This window comes from Loxodonta africana, chromosome 15 (genome assembly GCF_030014295.1).
Source record: "Loxodonta africana isolate mLoxAfr1 chromosome 15, mLoxAfr1.hap2, whole genome shotgun sequence".
Lineage (NCBI taxonomy): Eukaryota > Metazoa > Chordata > Mammalia > Proboscidea > Elephantidae > Loxodonta > Loxodonta africana.
In genome coordinates, this window is record NC_087356.1 from 15,222,552 (window position 1) to 15,239,518 (window position 16,967).

The following is a 16,967-nucleotide window of genomic DNA, read 5'->3' on the forward strand; positions in this document are numbered from 1 at the left end:
TCAAAAATGAAATGGAATGCTTGAAGATTAATAAACTGAAATGGACTAATATTAGCCATTTTGAATCAGGATTGGAAGAAGACTAACTAACAACCTGCATTATGCAGAGGACACAAAATTGCTTGCTGAAAGTGAAAAGGACTTGAAGCACTTACTAATGAAAATCAAAGACCACAGCCTTCAGTATGAATTGCACCTCAACATAAAGAAAACAAAAATCCTCACAACTGGACCAATAAGCAACATCATGATAAACGGAGAAAAGATTGAAGTTGTCAAGGATTTCATTTTACCTGGATCCACCATCAATACCCATGGAAGCAGTAGTCAAGAAATCAAATGATGCATTGCATTGGGTAAATCTGCTGCAAAGGACCTCTTTAAAGTGTTGAAGAACAAAGATGTCGCCTTGAAGACTAAGGTGCACCTGACCCAAGCCATGGTATTTTCAATTGCATCATATGCATGTGAAAGCTGGACAATGAATAAGGAAGACCAAAGAAGAACTGATGCCTTTAAATTGTGGTGTTGGCGAAGAATATTGAATATACCATGGACTGCCAGTGGAAGAAACAATTCTGTGTTGGAGGAAGTACAGCTAGAATGCTCCTTAGAAGCAAGGATGGCGAGACTGTGTCTTACAGACTTTGGACATACTGTCAGGAGGGATCAGTCCCTGGAGAAGGACATCATGCTTGGCAAAGTACAGGGTCAGTGGAAAAGAGCAAGACCCTCAACGAGGTGGACTGACACAGTGGCTGCAACAATGAGCTCAAGCATAACAACGATTGTAAGGATGGCACAGGACTGGGCAGTGTTCGTTCACTCTGTTGTGCATAGGGTTGCTATGAGTCGGAACTGACTTGACAGCACCTAACAACAACAACAACAATTTTGCATCAGACAATCATACGGTCTACTATGCCAGGGATGACAAATTGAAGAGGAATGGTGTCACATTCATTGTCAAAAAGAACATTTCAATATCTATCCTGAAGCACAATGCTGTCAGTGATAGAATATCCACATGCCTACAAGGAAGACCAGTTAATATGACTATTATTCAAATTTACGCACCAATCACTAATGCCAGAAATGAAAATACTGAAGATTTTTACCAACTTCTGCAGTCTGAAATTGGTCAAATGTGCAAACGAGACGCATTGATAAGCACTGGTAATTGGAATGAGAAAGCTGGAAACAAGGAAGGATCGGTAGGTGGAAAATACCCCCTTGGTGACAGAAATGATGCTGGAGATCGCGTAATAGAATTTTGCGAGACCAATGGCTTCTTCATTGAAAATACTTTTTTTCAACAACAAAATAGTGACTGTACGTGTGGACCTCGCCAGATGAAACACACAGGAATCAAATCAACTACATCTGTAAAAACAGACGATGGAGAAGCTCAATGTCATCAGGCCTACTGCAGAACAGACCATCAATTGCATACGCAAGTCCAGGAGAGCAAAAGTATGACCTTAAGTATATCCTACCTGAATTTAGAGACCATCTCAAGAACTATTTGACACATTAAACACTAATGATGGAAGAACAGACGAGCTGTGGGATGACATCAAGGACATCATACATGAAAAAAGCAAAATGTCATTAAAAAGACAGGAAAGAAAGAAAAGACCAAAACGGATGTCAGAAGAGACTCTGAAACTTGCTCTTAAACGTTGAGTAGCTAAAGCGAACAGAAGAAATGATGACGTAGAAGAGCTGAAGAGATGATTTCAAACAGCAGCTGGAGAAGACAAAGTAAAATAGTACAATGAAATGTGCAAAGATCTAGAGTTAGAAAACCAGAAGGGAAGAATACGCTCAGCATTTCTCAAGCTGAAAGAACTGAAGAAAAAATTTAAGCCTCGAGTTGCAATACTGAAGGATTCAACGGACAAAATATTAAACCATGCAGGAAGCCATCAAAGAAAGATTGAAGGAATACAAAGAGTTACTGTACCAAAAAGAATTGGAGGTAGCATATGATCAAGAACCGATGGTACTGAAGGAAAAAGTTCAAGCCGCACTGAAGGTACTGGCAAAAAACAAGGCTCCAGCAATTGACAGAACACCAATTAAGATGTTTCAATAAACAGGTGTAGTGCTGGAAGTGCTCAATCGTCTCTGCCAAGAAGTTTGGAAGATAGTTACCTGGCCAACTGACTAGAAGAGATCTATATTTGTGTCCATTCCAGAGAAAAGTGACCCAGGAGAATGCAGAAATTAGTGAACAATATCATTAATATCACAAATAGGTAAAATTTTGCTGAAGATCATTCAAAAGTCGTTTCAGCAGTACATTGACAGTAAACTGCCAGAAATTTAAGCCAGATTCAGAAGAGGACAGGGAACAAGGGATATCATTATTGATTTTAGATAGTTCCTGGCTGAAAGTAGAGAATAACAGAAAGATTTTTACCTGTGTTTTACTGACTATGCAAAGGCATTTGACTGTATGGATCATAACAAATTATGGATAACTCTGTGAAGAATTGGAATTCCAGAACATTTAATTGTGCTCATGAGGAACCTGTACATAGACCAAAAGGCAGTTGCTCGAACAGAACACGGGGATACTGCGTAGTTTAAAATCAGGAAAGGTGTGCATACTTATTCAATGTGTATGCTGGGTAAATAATCTGAGAAGCTGGACTACATGAAGAAGTTGGCATCAGGATTGGAGGAAGACTCATTAACAACCTGTGATATGCAGATGACACAACCTTGCTTGGGGAAAGTGGAGAGGATTTGAAGCACTAACTGATGAAGAACAAAGACTACAGCCTTCAGTATGAATTACACCTCAATACGAAAACAGAAATCCTCACAACTGTACCAATAAGCAACATCATAAGAAATGGCCAAAAGGCTGAGGCTGTCAAGGATTTCATTTTACTTGGATCTACAGTCAACCTCCATGGAAATAGCAGTCAAGAAATCAACTGACATATTGCAGTGGGCAAATCGGCTACAAAAGACCTCTTTTAAGTATTAAAAAACAAAGATGTCGCTTTAAGGAGTAAGGTGTGCCTAACCCAAGCCATGGTGTTTTCAATAGCCTCATATGCATGCGAAAGCTGAACAATGAACAAGGAAGACCGAAGAAAAACTGATGCCTTTGAATTACGGTTATGGTGAAAAATAACTTAATATACCACGGACTGCCAGAGGAAGGAATAAATCTGTCTTGGAAGCAGTACAGCCAGAAGGCTCCTTAGAAGCCAGGATGACTAGACCTCGTCTCACATGGACATGTTATCAGGAGAGACTAGTTCCTGGAGATGGATATCACGCTTGGTAAAGTAGAGGCTCAGTGAAAAAGAAGTCCCTCCATGAGATGGATTGACCCAGTGGCTGCAACAATGAACTCAAAGTTAGAAACCATTGTGAGGAGGGCGCAGGACCGGGCAGTGTTTCGTTCTGTTCTACGCGGAGTCACTATGAGGTGAAACTGACTCAACGGCACCTAAGAACAAGGAAACCACTAACGTAACTGAGCTGACCACTAAGTTAACTGAGCTGAAATTTCAGTGCCGCACATGACAAAGGATAAAGATTTTACAGAATTAGTTAGGAAAGTCACTGAAGAAGCTGACAGCAGCAATAACACACCCTGGGAGGCAGGGAGAATCTGATTTCCAAAGTAGACGCATTTATTTCTAAAATGTCCAGTCTTCAACTAAAAAAAATGAGACACGCAAAGCAACAGGAAAATGTAACCCATACGTTAAAAAAAAAAAAAAAAAGGCAGTAAACAGAAACTATCCCTGAGGAATCCCAGATGTTGTGTTGGATGAGGCTGACCTGAAGGGCTTCCATACTCCTCTCTTCCCTCGGCCTAATTTTCTAGTTCCTGCATGCACTGGTTGAGATAAATGGAAAGGCGAATTGATTATATAAGCCCTCCCCTCAATTCTGTAATTATTTTACAGTCAGAAGCTAATAGGCAAGACGCTAGTGAGATGTTTATAATTTGCTTACTTTAACAAACAAATGGCAGTAACAGTAATAATAGAAATTTCATTTTGTTAGTAAACCAATCCTTTCAGAGTTTTGCTTCTGACGTACCCTTTCATCAGCTGTGCGGCTGTGAAGTAAGCAGCCATGGCTTGGTCATGCTCGCTCTCAACTGCAAATGAATGCCCATAGGCTATCCAGGCAGGCCCGTACGTTCTCTCAAGCGTTGTAGCTTTGCTAGAACAAAAGAGTTTCTTCAGGTTATTTATTCTTAATTTGTTGAGTTCATTTTAAGTAAGCAGGTGGCCTCCAGGACATTACGATTAAATAAAGGAGTTGCCAACATATTAAACACTAATGCAACATTTTTGTTGATGCATTTGAACCAAAAAGTTTAATAGTACAAGCAAAACTGTATGAGAAATGTCTGTGACTTTATAAGTACTGTAGATGAATCCATCAGCATTCTGTACAGAACTTACACAGTACGATGAGATCCATTTGTAACCTAACTGATAAACGGTGGTAACAGAAACAGCAGCCACGACTTAACGAGGGCCTTCTCTGTACGGTTAAGTACTTACCTAATTACCCTGTTAAAGCAGATGACAAGAAATCCTTTTCTACAGGTTCATTGGGGGGAGGAAGAAAATAAATTCATACCTGAGGTATCTTCTGGCGTGTTCATTTTTGTGGCCAACCATGAGATAGTAACATCCCACTGCAAACCAAGACACCTAAAAAGTTCAGAATTTGCTATTACCAAAGATTCCTAATCTTGAACTGGAAATCTCTAACAAATCAGGCCAGACCGAGGGTGGACTAAATGTTCTACATCACATGTTTTAGTTCAAGTTAGAAATTTCAGAGACAAGCTGTCCACTAAGGATCCTCCATGACAAAAGGAGAGACGTGCCTTAGCTCTCTCTCAAGGTGCCCTCGATCATGTGCTATTATCATTTAAGATATGAAAAGCATTTGAGGACTTAATACCTGAAAAATCAGTCTGTGAGTCCTGGCCTTCCACCTAACACTGTTTGCCGATCCTTGCTCTACCTTTTTCCTCTGCCCCTGGATTCTGTTTCTTGTTCAGCTGACTTCTCCTATACTGGTTTCACTTCCTTCTAAATGATTTTCATAGTGGTCTAGGTTGCAAATTACTGTCTTGTCTAAGACCTAGACCCTGGCCCCTCTCTTTTGTCTTTAAGTAGTGAGTCTATGGTTACATTTCCAGTTCCTAGTTCTCAGTTCTGATCATGGCAGTGTGGAAGACACGCTGATTTAGTCAGTGCACAATTCAATAAGTAATTTTACATATGTAATGCAAGAAACCCAATTATTAGCATTACTTATGAGAAGTGGGAGTGAAACTTTCACTTTCAACATTATATACTTCTGTATGCTAAGTATTTTAAGATAGTAAGCATGTATAATTTTTATAATCAGAAAATAATAAGGATTTTGTTTTAGGTTACTGCTTCAGTGTACTAAAGAAATACCTTCATGGACTAAAAAGATCAGTGCTGCTTTCTAAGTATCTTAAGTACTAGGTGGAAACCCTGGTGGTGTAGTGGTTAACTGCTATGGCTGCTAACCTAAAGGGTCAGGTTGGCAGTTTGAATCTGCCAGGCGCTCTTTGGAAACTCTTTGGGACGGTTCTACTCTGTCCTATAGGGTCGCTGTAAGTCAGATTCGACTCGACAGTACTGGGTTTGGTTTGGTTTTGGTAAGCATTAGGAGAATTTGCTCTAACACCTTTAGCTACTGTCTAACTACTAGTTAAATGTTTTCTTAAATTCAGGTTTAAAAAAATGAAAAAATACAGGATTCATATTACTTACAGGATTACCAGGATACAAATCCACCAGTTTATGAGAAAGATAGAAGAGTTCTATATTTAGGGAAAAAGACAAAAAAATTATTACTACTTTTCCCTAATTACAACTCTTTACAATAACATTTTTATGTTATAGCAAATTCTGTTCTCATAGGAATGGTTTCATACTTTTCTTTGTTCTAGATACAAAATCCATTTAATTAATGGATTACAGAAGTCCACTAGGCAGATACCATGGCTGTTTAGTTTTAAGCCGTCTCAAACACCTTATCGGTTGCTGGACGCTAAGTACTGAGTACCTGCTGGGGGGACTGAAAAACTGAACGAAAGGCATATTGTGCAACACGAGACTAGATACCACTTAAAGTACTTTACAACACTTAAGAGCTTATTCAAAGCTTCTCGCCTTCTTAGAAACCTGTGCTTCTTCCTCCACAGACCTATTACGGACCATATTAACCACCCACGACCAACTTGGCTGATCAAATTCACATGTTTATCAAAGTAACAAAATTACTTCCTCTTGAGAAATGTGTAAGTTCTAGCATCTCATGATCACATTGCCTGTAGGTAAGTGTACCGGAATCTAAGCTTCCATTATTACTCAACACAACACCCAAAGTTTAGAATAGTTCTTTTCAAACTTTAGGGTCACCTAAATATATTAGGTTAAAATGCTGATATAAATTCAGTAGACCTGGAGCAGCTGGAGATTCTACATTTCTAACAAGCTCCCAGGAGATGCTGATGCTGTTGGTTCACAGGCCACAATCTGAACAAAGGAAATTGGAGTTTAAACTGAATAAACTCTTATTCGGTTTAAAAAGATTCAGGGGTGAATACAGCCCAAACACAACTAAATGTTTCTGAAAGGTTAAAATATGGAGAATGCGAGCAAAAAATCTGCCTCCTTCCAATTTCCTAACAGTTCCTAACTCCTGTCATTATCATTCTTCTTATAGAATTTACAAAAAAAAAAAAAAAGGCAAAGGTGACACCCAACACTCTAAAGCTAACGTACCTTGAATCACAAATTATTTTGGGGACTAGGAAGAAGGAAGCAAGGATAAAGAAAGCATTCTCTTGGGATAACAATGGATAGTTGGTCATTTTGTTAAGTATTTCTTCTTCTATTTGTTACTTTTATTTTAGAACTCCATTATGGAATTTCAATTATCCAGGATTTGCCAGCCAAAATTTCAAGCGTTACTGGAATTTTCTTATGTCTAAAAATTACTATTTTAATTTTAAAACAAATTCTTACCATTGGCTTTATTCAGTTCCACAAGGGTCCCTATGTGTACAGGTAAACAACTGGCGTGGAAAGGATCTTTTTCCATGACTCTGAAAGTTAAAGCCATGCATTACTACCCTCAGAACACACAGTCCCACACTCATTAAAATCTGCTATGTCTAAATAATCATTACAGCATTACGTACAATACTATGGGTTATAATGCTTTTTACTTTCTTAGCTCAATTATCTTCAGGTTAGCTTGACTAAGGCAAGGATTACGTTATAAACAAATGGGAAAATCCTGTTTTATATAGAAAGAATAATAAATGGTACATTATCCCATGCATTCATTTTAAATCAATAGAATTATAATACATGTAATAATAAGTAGTCCAATTATTGAAAAGGATCAAAAACATTATGAAATATTAAATAGATCACAAGTATTTACTAATTAAAAGGTTTACAATTTCAAGGATTTTAAGCAAACGCCAAGAGCCACATGAAATAGTACATGTAATTTGCTAAAGGACAGTCTGAACGGTATGCACTGGTGTGAGGAGATCATTTCGCTAGGGGCTGTGCCAGGCTGGGTGCCCAGGAGCTACTGGATTTTATTAGTCTCTACTTCAACAAAGTATTTATTTATGAAACTATATGATAGAATGGTATTTTCAAATTTGCAAATTATCAAATACTGGGGAGAAGGACTTGTATATCCCTCCCGAGTAACGTAACAGCCTACAAATATGCATAAACCTATGTCTGTCGAATTCCTCTTTTAAGATAGCACACTGCTTGGCACTCTGCAAACGGTAAAGGCAACTTAAATCATGATCATCTCACAGGAGATTACTCAAACAGCACGCTGGTGTTATTTCTTAGGTAAGGCGTACTAAACTCTTCATGCTCTTACACAGAAACGTTTGTATGTACTTACACGGACGTAAGCTTGTAGCACATTTTGAAGTCACAGTTATAATAATGTCTCTCAGCTAAAGATACTACCACATCCAGATTCTCTCGCAAGCCATCTACAGACTCAGGAATGGCGGTTTCACTAGGCTTATTATACTGAAACACAGAGAAATTGAAACGTAAACTAAATGAGCACTGACAAATCCCAAGGCAGACTCAATCTGTGCCTGGCTCAAGGGTTTAAGGATTTACACGAGGACCTGTGTGAGCCTCTGAAAACTTTTCAACCTCGAGTTTCATCAGTACACTCAATGCGTTTAATTCTCGATTTTGTCATGAGATTTCCATGATAGAAAGTGTTTTATGAAGTCTAACCTCAGGAAGCATAAGAAGAGACCCTCCCTTCAAGGCAACACTGTTCCATTCACTCGATAATTCAATTTTTTAGTACAAGGAGCCCTTGGGAGAAAGGCAAACATTTGGGGGAGCTCTTTTAGGAATCACATCACATATTTCATATAATCTAACTGAATTCTTATGAATTAATAAATAATTAATTTTACTGTTTCTGGACAAAGTAACCCTTTCTATTATATCATTACTAACTCCTACTTCTAAACAATTTAAGATTAGCAATAAGAGAATGCCACAGTTGATAAACTAGTAAAACTAAAAGAATAGAGGTCAAATTTAATGGAAGAAATAAATACAGCATTAACTCCTGTTTTGACTTACCTTTTTTAATTTGTTCTCAAACAGAAAACGTAGCAATTCCTGTTCTTCAGGACACAGCTTGCTGAGAGGTAGTGATTCAAGCAGCTCTTTTTCTTTAAAATATTGAAGAAAACAAACAAACAAATGTCCTCACAATATGTATGGGAGAAAAAAAAAACTTCAGCAATTAAACATATTCTTCTATAGCTCTTGGTCTAAGTATCACTCTCGAAAGGGAAAATAAGATCAAAGTGTACCAGAGAAAATGAGGACAGTGATTCGCATGCTGGGGTGATGAGAATCACCTGGAGGCTGCAGCAGCTTTTCCAGGGCTATGGCCCAAGAAGCTTCCAGGTGATTCTAATCCTTGCCAGACCGGCGAACCACCACGCCAGAGTTTCTTAATCTCAGCACTACTGACATTTTGGGCCAGGTAATTCTTTCTTTTAGGGAGATGTCCTCTGGCTCTGCATTATGGCATGTTTAGCAGCATCTCTGGCCTCCACCCGCTAGAGGCCAGTAACACCCTACCCCTCCCCTGCCCTCGAGTTATGACAACCAAAAACATGTCCAGTCATCACCAAACATCCCCTGGGGGACAAATCACCCCCGGACTGAGAATCACTGCACTAGGGAAAGATATGCTTGAATCCCATTAATACAACCACCACATTTTCTGTTTTTCTCATTTATCCACCTCCCAATCACTGCAAACATACCAGATCAGTGGTTCTCAACTATCGTTGTACAGTAGGGTTATCTGGGGAGCTTTAAACCATATTGGTCCCAGGGCCCCACCTCCAGAGATTCTGATTCAGTGAGTCTGGAGTTGGGGCCTAGACACTGATATGTTTCTATAGCTCCTCAAGAATTCTAAAGTGCAGCCAGGTTGAGATCACTGAATCTTGATACTGAACTCTGCCTATACTACCTCAAATCACTTCTCAGAAAGGTGGTCTGCTCACTTCACACTCTAAGGATTCTGGTAACAAGAGGCACTGTACAACACTGCATTTTGCAATGTGCTTCATATTTGAAGATGTTAAGAAAGCTAACAGGTCTATTTAAACCTGTCTAATAAACCAAAAACCAAACCTGCTGCCGTCGAGTCAATTCTGACTCATAACGACCCTACAGGACAGAGTAGAACTGCCCCATAGGGTTTCCAAGAATTGCCTGGTGGATTTGAACTGCTGACCTTTTGGTTAGCAGCTGTAGCACTTAACCACTACACCAACCTGTGTATAACCTGCCCTTAATTCTCCAGATGTCAGAGAAAAAAAAATCCCAACAATATTTATCATGCTAAACATAAGAACACCTTAATTTCCAAACCTTCTTGTGCTGTCAACATGTGGTGTGACGTTAAAAGATCAAATGCTTCAAAACAGTACACATCAAGCTTCAAAGCTTCTTTGTAGCTGTACGTAGCTAGGGTTCGGTTATCCAGAGCGTCATAGATTTTCCCTCTTAAAAGACAAATAGAGCTCTTTATCTGTTGGGAAAATATGAGTTACATACTAAGTCAATACTTTTAAACTTAATTTTTTATTAAAAATTATAGAACTACTGAAAGCTTTTTTTTTTTTTAACATCTAAAAGGATTTGGTTCAAGCCAACTGTCAGAAAAAATAAATAAATAAACTGTCAGAGTATAGTATAATTAACAGAAACGAGAAAGTAAAAAAGGAAGCTTCTCTAACTTATCTTCTCTGGGCTCTAATACAAATCTTTACAGCTTATGGACAAACCACTGCTACTAGGCTGATTATCTGTTTTATCCCAAATAGGGTAATGATTTAGAGACAGCAAACACAGGTTTATATATTAACTCAAACTTCAAGATAGTTTGATAGATAGATTCCAATCAAAAGATCTTAGTATATATTAGAAAACCGGACGCAAAGAAGCATGGCTTTCCGGAATTGGACAAACCTGAGTTCAAATCCTGACTCTGCCATTGACTAGCGACCTGGGACAAGATATTTAGCCCCTCTTGGCTTCACTTCCCTCATCTGTAAAAAGGAGAAAATACTATCTAACTTACAGGACTCTTGTGAGGACTAAATGCGATAACATCTGTATAGGATTAGCACACAGTAAAACCTAACCAAAGCCAAACTTGTTGCTGTTGAGTCAATTCTACTCTTAGCGACCCTATATGACAGAGTAGAACTGCCCCATAGGGTTTCCAAGACTGCCTGGTAGATTCGAACTGTCAATCTTTTGGTTAGCAGCCATAGTTCTTAACCACTACGCCACCAAGGTTTCCTGTTTTAATATGGTTATACCCAACTAAAAAAAGGGTCATTTGTTTTTGCTATGTAATGTGAGCAATTCCTACTGATGTTACTGAAGCATGCTAACATTCTTTCTGATTTCAAGGGTTGGTATTTCAGATCATAATTACTTACTGAAGATTGTGACATTTCCCAGTCACTGGAGGAGTCTTTCAAGCCACTTTCATCCTTCAAGTATTTTTCAAATAATCTTTTGTTGATTGGTTCCTCCATATCAAGGATATCAAGTGCCTGCTGGTGCTCTTTGGCAGCATACTATGTAGAAATACGGAAATACCGTTCATCACCCATGACTTCTAACCCAAACATATACCCACACATCTCCAGATTTTAAAAGAGTAAGAAATATTAAGACCCAGTCTTTACTTAAATTAAAAACGTCTAAAGCAGAACTTTTCCATGCACGTCAGCTTTTAGTAAATGGAGGGTCAATATTTCACAGCAAGCAATTCTAAAGACCATTTCCTCATCAAATATTTTATTAACCTGCCCAGCTCCATTACAAAAAATTAATGCAGAAAATTAAACTCTTACAGATACACATGAAACGGAGTGCATACTTACATGACATCGGGCCGCAAGGTATCGGCATGCTTCATATAACTAGGAAAAAAAAGAATCTATTAAAAAGTGCTCCACCGAAACGATCCCCTGAGGTCTTCTTCAAACCATAGTTTAGCTTCATTAGGAAAGAAGGTCTGCCTTCAGCACTGTCCAGTGAGTTTATGTTAACGGTGGTGGGATAATTTACAAAAGGATAGCAAGAATGGTTACATGACTTGAAGAATGTAATCAATGGCACTAAGTTGTACATGTAGAAATTGTTGAATTGGTTTATGTTTTGCTATGCATACTTTCACCAAAAATAAGTAATTTTTAAAAAGTGGTCAAGATAATAAGCATCTTTACGTTAATACTATAAACATGAAATAAGACTTATTTTCATAATTTCTCCTTTAAATCTTGCAGTAAAAAAAAAAAAGTCTCTTCAACTCATATCCACCAGGAACCTATTGTTTACTAGGCACCGAGGAGTCAAAAAGGAATAAGGACCTGCCCTCAAGGAGGTTATAATAGGGAAGACATAAATACAGGGCGATGGGGTAAGCACTATGAAGGAAGAACATAAAAAGTGCTAACAAGGCGAAGGAGGAAACGTGCAGGGACGAGGGTAAGTAAGGAGAAGCCAGGCAAGGCTGGTCAGTCCCATTCTGGCCGAGCCTGGGAAGAGCAGAAGTTTGTCAGGCAGTGGATTCATGGGGTGGGAAGTATCTCAGCCACTGAGTATGAAAAACCGTCATGTGTTTAAGGAACCATAGGGCTCAGCAAGGCTGGAACACGTGTTACAAGTGTTGATGGTGGAGAGGCATCATAAAGGACCCTGGGTGACTACTAATGCATTCTGACTTTCTCTTGTAGGTAATGCGAAACCAACCAACAATTACGTGAGTCATCTAATCAGGCCTGTCTTTTAGGATGATCACCGTTGTGACAGTTTGGAAGATGAATTGGAGACAGGGAGGGTGAGAAGGGGGAAGGCGATGCTGGAGAAGAGAGACAAGAAACCAGAGCAGAGACACTGAAGGCCCGACATGCATGAGGGGCAGTGAAATGCAAAGGAATACCTATGACTCAGAGCTACTCAGGAAGAACAGAATTTTGAGGACTTTATGACCAGATACAGGAGAGGAAAAACAAGGTGAGCAAGATTAGGAATAAGAAATTTTCTTTTCACGTTCAATGTGAAAAAATGAATATCCTTTAAATAATTTTGACATAAAAGAACATACTGGTAGGACTCATCTAACGGCATTTTTTTTTTAAGTTTTAAAAACCTTGGAAGCTCATACAGTGACTTACTTTGTCTAGTTTTCGCGACCGAAGTGCGTGAGCTGCTCTGTGATATTGCGCTGTCAGGTAAAGACACTGTGCCAACCAATATATGTCCTGGGGCTCCTCTGGGGGGAAATTACAGAAATGGTCAGAGTGCAAGGTGTAACAGAACGATTTTTAAAGATTAGGGAAATCACACACATGCACACACACAAAGCCAGCATTTGCCACTTACCATGAGAGAGGGAAGCTACTTTATCTGCCCAAAAGAGAGCACTTTGATACTGCTGCTGTTTTTTAAAAAAAAGTAAGTACATTGTTATTTCAATAGTTCCAAGCAGATATTTAATATTATTATAATGCTGTATAATAAACCAACATCTTAATTCAATACGTTTTTGTAAGTAGTACGGGTCTATCTTATATCTCAGATACGATGAGTTTTAGTTCAATGGTACAGTGAAAACTTTATTGTAATATCTTTGATACATACAATTCATGCGGATAAAAAATAGTTCTGTTTTATTTTAATTGATATGCTTAAAAAATGAATCAACTAGTACCTAAAGTAGTAGCTAATTTAAATGCTATTTTATCATGCAATATTTAGTCATTAATACTTCTCACATTATTTATATAATGACACTTTTCAATGAGCTGTTAATTAATCCCAAACTGGAGCTCAGTAGGAAGAATAAACCCAACCCACTGCCATCCAGTCAATCTGGACTCACAGAGGCCCTGTAGGACAGAGTAGAACTGCCCCATAGGGCTTCCAAGGCTGTAAATCTTTATGGAAACAGACTGCCATATCTTTCTTCCGCTGAGTAGTTGGTGGGCTTGAACGGCCAACCTTTTGGTTAGCAACTGAGTGCTTTAACCACTGCACCACCAGAGCACCTATGTAGGAAGAATACTGTATCAAATACCTCACATACTACAGTTGTAATTTTAATAACATTCAAATTAAAAAATATATATACATACATAAACTAAGCTTCTCTGACCATGGAGGGGTAGGAGGTTGCCAACTCCAAAAATGAAGAAGCCAATGATGCCCCTCAAAGTCTGTCATGACTAGCTTTAGTCCTCACTCTCAGTCTTTCTCCAGCTGTTGCCTCAGTCCCCCTGGACACGAACCAGGAACTCTGCTACCCGGAGAATGAATGTTCATGGGGTGGTTACAAATCTGCTCAACTCTAAGTGGAAACTAGGCCTGTCTTGTTCCCCTGGCTGCATCCACAGGGCCAGAAAAAGTACTCAGTAAATACTTGTTCAATTCCACAGACTGTGGGAAACAAAACTACTCTACTTGGCTGCAGCACTTCACATCAATTCTCATCATTCTCAATACTTTGTATGTTCTTTTCCTCCCTTCTTTCTTTCTCTTTCCCAGGACAGCACACATTTCAATAAAAAAAGCAATGACATCATGCACCAGACACTGTTGACTCTGGAGGTGCTCCTTTTCTTAAACACTTTTTGTTAATCACTCAAGGGTAAATGCAAGAAATGGGGATGCAGTTAATGTGCATTTTCAAAAGCATGGATCTGATCTAGAGAAACAAGAGCCTTTACACAAACAGATCTATGCACAGCCATGTTCACTGCAGCGCTGTTTACAACAGCAAAAAGATGGAAGCAACCAAGGTGCCCATCAACGGATGAATGGGTAAATAAATTACGGTATATTCACACAATGGAATACTATGCATCGATAAAGAACAATGATGAATCTGTGAAACATTTCATAACATGGAGGAATCTGGAAAGCATTATGCTGAGTGAAACTGGTCAGTTGCAAAAGGACAAATATTGTATGAGACCACTATTATAAGAACTCAAGAAATAGTTAAGACAGAGAAGAAAATATTCTTTGATGGTTACGATGGGGGGGGAGGGAGGGAGAGGAGGATTCACTAGACAGTAAACAAGAACTAATTTAGGTGAAGGGAAAGACAACACACAATACAGGAGATGTCAGCACAACTGGACTAAACCAAAAGCAAGGAAGTTTCCTGAATAAACCGAATGCTTCGAAGGCCGGCGTAGCAGGGGCGGGGATTTGGGAACCATGGTTTCAGGGGACATCCAGGTGAACTGGCATAATAAAATCTATTAAGAAAACATTCTGCAACCTATTTTGGAGAGTGGCACCTGGGGTCTTAAATGCTAGCAAGCGGCCATCTAAGACTCATCAGTTGGTCTCAACCCCACGTGGAGCAAAGGAGAATACAGAGCACCAAAGACACAAGGTAATTATGAGCCCATGAGACAGAAAGGGCCACATAAATCAGAGACTATATCAACCTGAGACCAGAAGAACTAGACGGTGCCGGGCTACAACCCTTGACTGCCACGACAGGGAACACAACAGAGAATCTCTGAACGAGCAGGAGAACAGTAGGATGCAGACCTCAAATTCTCGTAAAAAGACCAGACTTAATGGTCTGACTGAGACTAGAAGGACCCCGGAGGTCATGGTGCCTGGACCCTCTGTTAGCCCAAGACAGGAACCGTTCCTAAAGCCAACTCTTCAGACAGGGATTGGGCTGGACTATAAGATAGAAAATGATACTGGTGAGGAGTGAGCTTCTTTGGCTCAAGTAGACACATGAGACCATGTGGGCAGCCAGCTCCAGTCTGGAGGGGAGATGTGAAGGCCGAGGGGGGACAGAAGCAGGCTGAATAGACACAGAAATACAGGTGGAGAGGAGTGTGCTGTCTCACTAGGGGGTGAGCAACTAGGAGTATATAAAAACCAAAAACCAAACCCACTGCCGTCGAGTCGATTCCGACTCATAGCGACCCTATAGGCAGAGGAGAACTACCCCATAGTGTTTCCAAGGAGCGCCTAGTGGATTCGAACTGCCGACCTTTTGGTTAGAAGCTGTAGCATTTAGCCACTACGCCACCAGGGTTTCCGGGAGTATATAGCAAAGTGTATATAAGTTTTTGTATGAGAGACTGACTTGATTTGTAAACTTCCACTTAAATCACAATAAAAGTTAAAAAAAAAAGGGGGGGGGGAGTGTGGATTTGAGACAACAAGCTTATTTATATCTTTCTATCATCATTCAATTAAATCGAGCTGAATAATTCTAATTCTTACAATTAAACCTCTAAAAAAAATTTCTATTAGCAAATTAAACTCGAAAGTCACCATGCAACTTTCCTCCTAAAATAGTCTTTCAACTTCCATTTAGCACTAAATATTTACTGAGCACATGTTACGTGCCCAGGTGCTCCCCTGGCTGCAGAGTGGGACCTTAAACAGGTGTCAAGGCTCATCCCTGCACTTCAGCGGCTTTCATTCTAAATGTTCCTTATCCTCCAGGCTGGAAACAAGGGCTCTGGGGCTGGAAGCGATCACCGGCAAGGGCTGCTTCCCTCCTTGGGGTAAGACAGACCGGGAGAGAACGGGGCTTGCCCCCCAGTTAAAGCCCATGGCCAATCTAACCATCCCCAGCAAGGACCCCGATGACAGCTGGCCCCTCCTTCCAGGCCCCCCGGAAACCGGCTCAGCGTCGGCCCGGGGCCCACGCTGCTCCCCTCCCGCCGGCGCGCCAGCCCCCCACCTGGTCGATGTACTGCCGGACGCGCTTCCGCAGCCGCTCCAGGTTCATGGTCACGCGGGCCCGGGAGGCGCGCGCCGCGGCGCAGGGAGCCGGCGGGGCAGAGCGTCGGCCGCCGCCGCCCGGGCACACCGCGCTGCCCGGATACGCGCCCCTCCTTCCGGCTACCCGCCGGGCCCGTGCCCCGCGCCGCGCTCGGCAGCCACCCCGGCGGCAATTCTCGGGGCCGCGCTCCCAGCCAGACTCCGCCCCCGCGCATCCCCGCAAACGCGTCCCCCTCTGGCGCTGGAAACAAGCGTCGCGCCTTTGGTTCCGACGTGCTGTCGTCCTCCTCTTCGCCGTACAGGGTTGCGTGGAGTTGGCTGCCTGAGTGGGGGTGATTCTTGGCCAGCTTCGTCTAGCCTTTCCCGTCCGACTCAAGTCTTTTTAGGTTGCGCAGCACGTTTATTTCTTAACGAAGCCATTCCCTCCTTAATTCCTTCTCAGCGGGTCTGGGGTTGCCAGCCTTTCCAGCTGGCCTGGCACTGACTTAGTTCTGGAGATCCTCAAGGACGGGTCTTACTGGCTTGGAAAACTAGTAGCCCGCTGGA

The 16,967-nt window shown here is 40.7% G+C and overlaps 1 protein-coding gene across 1 annotated transcript in view; it reads right to left on the bottom strand.

Moving 5' to 3' along the window:
* CDC16 (cell division cycle 16) overlaps window positions 1-16,497 on the bottom strand; it is a 34,660-nt gene extending 18,163 nt beyond the window's left edge. Inside the window, exons 1-12 of the mRNA XM_003413625.4 lie at window positions 16,381-16,497; window positions 13,038-13,092; window positions 12,830-12,927; window positions 11,534-11,572; window positions 11,084-11,224; window positions 10,005-10,164; window positions 8,691-8,782; window positions 7,978-8,111; window positions 7,065-7,144; window positions 5,805-5,854; window positions 4,627-4,700; window positions 4,075-4,200 (exon numbers count right to left, since the gene is read on the bottom strand). Of these exons, the coding sequence (XP_003413673.1) occupies window positions 4,075-4,200; window positions 4,627-4,700; window positions 5,805-5,854; window positions 7,065-7,144; window positions 7,978-8,111; window positions 8,691-8,782; window positions 10,005-10,164; window positions 11,084-11,224; window positions 11,534-11,572; window positions 12,830-12,927; window positions 13,038-13,092; window positions 16,381-16,428 (1,097 nt within the window). The 5' untranslated portion in view covers window positions 16,429-16,497. The remainder of the gene's footprint in view (window positions 1-4,074; window positions 4,201-4,626; window positions 4,701-5,804; window positions 5,855-7,064; window positions 7,145-7,977; window positions 8,112-8,690; window positions 8,783-10,004; window positions 10,165-11,083; window positions 11,225-11,533; window positions 11,573-12,829; window positions 12,928-13,037; window positions 13,093-16,380) is intronic.
* Window positions 16,498-16,967: the final 470 nt, after the last annotated feature.